Here is a 7,045-nt window from a genome sequence, read left to right on the forward strand (position 1 = left end):
CTTTTTGTTTGTTTTTATTTTGGTGTGCGTGTGTGGTTTTTAAGTTTCTTTCCCCTTCTGGTTTTTGTTTGGCTAGAAAAAAGTGAGAGGGGGCAGAGAAAGGAATGACAGATGTGTCCCCCTGAGAAGACCCACAGTCAGGACTGGCCGGGCTTATTCAAAGCAAAGGCCTCCCGCTTCATGTCAGTTACACAACTTAAGGGTGGGAGTCTAGAATTGCAAGGCTGCCTGGGGTGTGTGTGGCCATGACAGGGTGACTGCAGAGGAAAAGGTCCCTAAAACAAATATTTGTTAAACACATTTTATTGAAAAAAAAATCTTACATCAAAATAGTTTGGCAAACTGTAAAAGTATACAGAAGTGCAAATATACCCTCCTTTTAAAATACAAGCGAAGTGTGAGTATACGAAGATCATAAAAATATTTTTAAGAATATGGTGGTAGAAAAAACAACCTTGTAAAAAATATTGTATTGTCACAATACTGAGAGCCACTTTCTTAAACTAGGCTCGTAGGTTCTTCATTTCTTCACAATGTTCTTTGGCACCTGTATCCGAAGGGAGTGTTGGGGGTGGGGTGGGCAAAATCTCCTACTGGGCCAGTCAACTAAACAAGGCTTTCTTGAAATACTGTGCTTTTAGCACTGCTTGTTTGAAAAGCACACACCAACACACACACACACACACACACACACACACACACACTCACACACCTTTTCAGACCCTGATCAGTGAAAGCAATGACCACCCAGAACTGAAAGTTTACGTCTTACACGTAGTAACATTGTAACATTTTACCATCACGTCCGCTCTCTGTCCCTCCTCCTGGGTATTGCCTTGCCAACAGTGTCCTCTTCCAAGGGTGGGCAAATATGGGCGAGCAGGGCTCCCCTGGGCATTTGTGTAAGTGTGTTACTTACTGCTATCCGTCCGTGTGCACAGAATGTGAGTCCGTTGCAGCTCCTAGCTGCCCCTCTCGGAGGGGAGAGGAGGAAAGGGGAGCCGAGGAAGAGCAGCCTTCAAGGCCTCTGTCCATTCACATAACACAGGGCTTAATATCTTGGCACACGCTCTGGTGGTGATGGTGATAATAGGAGCCACTGGCGGAGGGATGGAAAGAAGAAATGCCATTGAAATTGAGGACGAAATCTTTTCTGTCACACACTGGGGTGGAGTGATGCTGATAACGGGGCAGTCCCACTGGAAGAAGAAAGGAGAGGAAAAAAATCTTCAGTAAAAGTCGCCCAGATGACGGTGAGGTGTATTACTTTTAAAATTTCAATTTAATCTGTGGTATTTTGACGGGCGGTGCAAAAGCAGTTAGTGGCATTTGGGTATATGGCTATAAAACCGGTAGAAAAGGGAAAAAAACCCGAACAATGGAAACAAAAACAAATAACAAACAAACAAAAACCCAGCTCCCTCGAGTCCCAAGACTCTTGCTCTGCTTTTAAGTACCTCCCCCAAGGGAGGTAATCTGTTCGTGAATTCCCACTTCCCTCTCCGGCTCCAGAGACCTCTCTGCCAGGCCTAGATGCAGGCTGCGCTGGGCACAAGCCCTCTGCCAACACCTCTGCAACCTTCGCCTCTATTTTTGTGCCTTTTTTTTTTTTTCCTGTCTCAGATCAAGACGCTAGAAAAGAGGGCTGTCCCCATAATCCACAATGGATGACTGAGACAATACCCTGGAGGAGAAGGAGCCCGAGGAGTGGAGGGGGGGAGAAGTCCACTACCCATCCCCAGTCCGCAGCCCCCCCCCCCCCGACCCCTTCGTCCACCCGTTTATAAACCTGAAGTTTAGGAAGCTGAGAAGCGCTCTTTGACCGGGGCATCTAGTTGCCCTAGGAGTCCCCGAGGGAACTGGCGGCGGAGCCTGGGGACAGCCTGCGTCAGGCTGCCCAGAGCTTGAGCCGGTCCCTCGCAGCGCCAACCTGCCGCCCACTTTTGTTTTGCTTTCTTGGCCCCGAGGGTAGGGGTAGGGAGCAGTGGGCTTGGGGCTTCAGTGCCCATCTCGCCGCGTGGGTGGGCGTTTGCGAGGGAGGCCTTCCCCAAGCACCAGCCGCACTCCCGTGTCACCCCCGATGCTGCTCCCCGTCGCGGCTGTAAGCAGAAGAAAAGCGTTAAGTGCGGCCGGCAACGCGTTAGTCTTATGGCTGGCACCCGCCACCCGCCGCTGAGCTACCAGGCCGCTCAGCGGCGGGTGTGGCTCGGCCTCGGCGGCGACTAGGGACAGCTCAGCGCTGCTCGACTCCCGAGAAGCGGCCCAGGTGCGCACGGGGAACGGCCGGATCCTTCGCCACCATCGCTGTCGCCAGCGAGCACCACAGCTGGCGCCGACACCCCAGGTCGCCGCTGGCGCTCTGATGGACCGCGACGGACCGCAGACACCGGGCTTGTGGGGCCCGAAGGGCTTCGCAGTGAGCACTGACTACTCTGGGCCCCGGCGGATCGAGCTGCCACTGCCTCCCTGAGAACGCCGCCTCCGAGAGACCGTCTTGAAAGTGGAGGGCGAGGCGCGTGCGGGTGTGTGGCAGAAGGAGGGTCGCGCTGTGAGTGTGGCGATGTATGTGCTGGGGGCTGCCAGCTGTCCCTGGGCCACCGCCTCAGCAGTGACTGGCCTTGCGGGACCTTCCAGCTTCAATGGGCCGCATTCGTGTGGGCAGCACTCAGAACCAGGCCCTGCAGGGTCCCCATTTACAATGCGGGGGCTGTTTGAAACCACCTTCATGAGGTCTTTACTGGAGGTGACAAAATCAGGAAATTCTAGGAAGAGAGGAGGACAAATTTCGATGAAGAAAGGGCAGCAGGGCCAGGTCGGCCTAAGCTGTAGCTTGCGGGAAAGGCTGCTCACAAGGCGCCGGAACAACGGATAGGTGGTCTGCCTTATTAGCTGGACAGTTCTCATTCTGTCCAAGCTAAAGAGCTAAACTAAAGAGCTAAGCTGCCATATCCGGGGACTTCTGGGGATTTTGTGCATGGCCTACAGTGGGTGGCATGGGACGTGGATCTAATAGAAGGGTCAGAAATCTCTTTCCGGGGCATTTGCTTGTTTGTTTCTATTTTTATTTATGGATGTCTGGCAGCTGACAAACCTTCTGAGTTCAAGGTAAGCTAGGTAGAGGATGGGCCCGGAGCAGCAGGCCTAGGAAGGGTGGGAGGGAGGAATATGTTCAGTGTGTTGGTGGGAGACTGACAGCTAGCCCGTGGGGCGGGAGGTGGGGGTGGGGTGGGGAATCTGAGAGAGGGTCATCTGTATTGGTTACTTGTTGAAATTCCCATAAAATTGAACAAGACTCTGTTCTCTGTGGGTTAAGTCAGCCTAAAATCCTCTCCCGTGTGGTCCTGCCTAGACTGTCTTTGTTTGGTTAACCTCTGAGACCCCCAGTTAAAAGGCTTATTTGGGAAATTTCTCCAAGATCTTTTGCTGTTTCTTGGCGTCCCCATTCCCCCAAGCTCCTGTTGCCCATGCAGGCACAAACAGAGGGAGGTAAGCATCAGCCTGTGGCTGTTCTGACTGGGATGGGAAGTGTGTGGGAGACAGCACCTTTGGGTTTTGCCCTTGACAGACAAGCTCCCAGATTTCAATCTGCACCCGTGGGAGCCCCAGGGGATTTAATAAGGGTCTAGTGCTATCCTCTAGATAAAGTTAGCCAAACACAAAATTCTCTCCTCCACTCCCTCTTCTCCTCCCACCCTTCACCACTTTTCACAAGTCAATAAATTTTCATAATTTGCAACCCACACAGCATAAACCAGCCACACTACAAGTAGCCTCTAGGCACATTTCTTGGGGGTATCACACCAGGCCACCCATGCCCTGAGGCACAGGACAAACTTGTGTCCTTAACTCGATCCACTGTGTTGTGTGTGCTCAATGACTTCTCGTTGGTGCCCCTTGTCACTGGCAGGCACTGGCAGTGTCCTTGGGACTCAGCTTTTCTCTCCTGTTCCCTGCCCATCTCCTTTCATTACTTGCTCAGCTAAGAACTCTTTCTCTCTGCCATTTACTTTTGAAATTAAAGTAAGGCAAAATGAACTTTGAAAAGAGTAAGGAGAACAAAGTGAACCAAACCCAACTCCTCCACCAACGTCTCCAAAAGTCACATGCCTTCTTTCAGAGCTGAGTCTGGCCTAATTGGGAGAAAAGTCTGCAGTGTCCTACCGTAGGCCAAGAAAGTTAGGACTTGGCACCACCCTTCTTCAGTTGGCGAATTCTGGAGCCCACCAGCCGGCCCATAGTATCAGAGAATGCTGTAAGATCAAATCGTATCTTCCCAGCCAGGAATACGGTGCACAATCCCCCCAGCATACCACTTAAACAGACCCCAGCGTTGGGAAGGAAAGGCGCAGTATCCCCGGCCCTTAGGTTAAGGCTGCAGCGGGCCTGGGAGCTTTGTTTTACCTGAGAGATCCTCGCGGGCGTTCTGGTGCAAGTAGCTCTGCTCCAGCGAGTAGGAGGACATGCTGGGGTGCAGGCCAGCAGAGGCTGCAGGGTTGCTGCTGGGCGTCAGGGCAGGCTGCTTGAGGTAAGGTGAGGCGCCAGGCGAACTCCAATGTGCCGCAGGGCTAGTGTAGGGCGAGTGACACTCGATTGCGCTCGCCATGGCCGGGGATGAGGGCACTGGGCTGCTGCTGCTGTCCGGCCCATAGTCACCGCCGCCACTGCCGCCACCCGCTCCCGCACCGACGCCCGCAGGACCTGCAGGCACCGGACAGCTAGCCATATAGGTGGAGCCCGGGTTGGGCGACATGTGGGGGACGTGATGGTGGTGGAGGTGGTGTGGATGCGCGTGACCCGGAGCACCCGCGCCTGTATCATAGCCTGTGGGCATCATGTCGAGGCCACCATAGCCACCCTGACCGTGGCAGCCCAGAGGTGCTGAAGGGGGCGCTTGGAAGTCGAAGCCCTGGGGCAGCAGCGAGGCCCCGAAGCCCAAGCCACTCACCACACGATGGTACATGGGCTTGAGCGCCTGGCACTTCCGCCTGAAGCCGCGCGGCCGCCGGCGGAACGAGCCCTCCTCGAACATGAACTCACTGGCCGGGTCGATGGTCCAGTAGTGGCCCTTGCCGGGCCGCCCGAGGCCCTTGGGTAGCTTGATGAAACACTCGTTGAGCGAGAGGTTGTGGCGCACGGAGTTCTTCCAGCCCTGATAGGCGCCACGAAAGAAGGGAAAGCGCGCCTGCAGGAACTGGTAGATCTCGCTGAGCGTCAGGCGCTTGCTGGGCGAGCTCTGGATGGCCATGACGATGAGCGCGATGTACGAGTAGGGAGGCTTCTCGGGTCGCCGAAGACCTGAGGTCGCCTTCTTGGTGCCCCCACTCCCGGATCCCGCGCCGCCGCCACCCGCCGCACTCTTGCAGGCACCCGCCGAGGCGCTGACCGAGTTGGAAGAGGACGAGGCACAGGAGGCTGAAGATGAAGATGACGACGACGAGGTGGTCTCCAGGGTGGCGGCGGGCGGCGGGCTCATCAAGGCGGCCTGGAGCGCACCGGGCGCCGGGCTGCACGCACGGCGGAGTGGGGCAGGCGGCGGGCGCGGCGGAGGTGGCGGGGGCCCGCCCTCGGTGGTCATCTGGGAGCTTGGAGCGAGGCCGGGCCTGGGGGGCGGACCCCGGACCGGGACCAGCGGCGCCGGAGCCGGGTTGGCCCACAAGCCGGGCAAGCGCCCTAGTACGCCGGCCGCGCCGCAGCCGGGGCTACTCAGGGCCAGCGCTTCGGAGTAGCCTCTCTCAGCTCCTCTGGGGCTTCGGGCGGCGGCGGCGGCGGGTCGGAGGCAACGCCCCGCGCATCCCTCTTCCGAGCCTCCGGCCGGCGCCTTGCGCAACTACCTCCTAGGCCACCAAGGCGACGCCGTCTGTAGCCGGACAGCTGCGCCCTCGAGCCGAGACTTCAGCCCGGACCCCGGGGACTAGCCTGTCGTCTTCTTTCAGGAGTGCTCCTCTCTCTGTCTCTTGGACTTCCTCCCTGGCGCGCCCTCCCTGCGGCCGCCTGGCTCCCTCCCTCGCTCCCTCCCTTCACCCCACCCCGCCCAGCCCCCTCCTCGCTCCGAGCCGCCCGCCCCGGGGAGGGCGCACTGGGCCCGCGTCACTCCTCCCCCTCCGGACCTGGCGGCGGGCTCCTGCTCTTATCGCCTCCCCGACTCTCCCGGGTCCTACTCGCTGTACTAATTCTTCTCTGGTCTCTTTTCCTTTCCCCTTCTGCTGGGAGGAGAACTCCCAACCTTGGCAAGGCTCGACTACCCCTCACTTCAGCAATTCATTCTCTGTCCCTTCCAGCAGCCCACTTCCTAACCCAGAAACCCCCACCCACTCGCGCCGGGAATGGACCCACCCTGCTCCTCCCCCACCTCTTCAGGACCCTGTGGGGGCTGAGTCTTGGGGCGGCGGTGCCCTGGAAGAGCCTCCTTAGCCAAGATTCCCAGTGCCTGCACTGACACCATCTGTCAACTTCATTTAGTGCCGCCCTCAGCCACACGCCAGGGTGCCAGACGTCCCAAGGTAACGTGCCAATCCTGGGTCTCTCTCTCTCTCTGGCTGGACATGCAAGCTTCTGAGAGTTCAGAGTAGAAGGCAAGCACTGGGCGCCCTTGAGCTATGGCCTCGGGGCAGTTAAGAACATATTGTAAGCTGAGCACTGGGGTTTGGGTGGAGAAACCTGGACCAGCTTTTAGACACTCAGGATAATTGAGTCGAATGGATTCGTTTTAATTTACTTCCACCTTCCACTGACTTGTCGTTTTCACTTTAAGGAGAAAGAGAGAGAGAGAGAGAGAGAGAGAGAGAGAGAGAGAGAGAGAGAGAGAGAGAGAGAGAGAGAGAAAAAGAGGAGAGGGTGAGGAGATAGCAGTATTTGTCGTCAACACTATAGGTTCGCAAGGCTGCAAGTGGGTTTACAGCGTCAGTCTTCCGGTGCGCCCCCCTCCCCACTCCCGTGCCAAGGCCAAGCTCACTTCATCCGAGAACACTCCCCCAGTTGTGGCTTATTCATCTCGGTAAGAGTAGGCTCAGAGAGAGATGGCCCTCGGGAGAAATCATTCCAACGA

At 56.7% G+C, this 7,045-nt stretch overlaps 1 protein-coding gene across 1 annotated transcript; it reads right to left on the reverse strand.

Annotated features, from left to right (window-relative positions):
* Window positions 1-390: 390 nt before the first annotated feature.
* Window positions 391-5,916, reverse strand: Foxf2 (forkhead box F2). Its single transcript, XM_050142408.1, has 2 exons — window positions 4,402-5,916; window positions 391-1,199 (listed from the first exon to the last, which is right to left on the reverse strand). Exons 1-2 carry the CDS (start codon window positions 5,573-5,575, stop codon window positions 1,036-1,038), a joined length of 1,338 nt encoding a protein of 445 aa, XP_049998365.1. The 5' UTR covers window positions 5,576-5,916; the 3' UTR covers window positions 391-1,035.
* Between the last annotated feature and the right edge of the window lie 1,129 nt (window positions 5,917-7,045).

This window comes from Alexandromys fortis, unplaced genomic scaffold, assembly GCF_014885135.2.
Source record: "Alexandromys fortis isolate MF-2015 unplaced genomic scaffold, M_Fortis_MF-2015_v1.1 scaffold_5, whole genome shotgun sequence".
Lineage (NCBI taxonomy): Eukaryota > Metazoa > Chordata > Mammalia > Rodentia > Cricetidae > Alexandromys > Alexandromys fortis.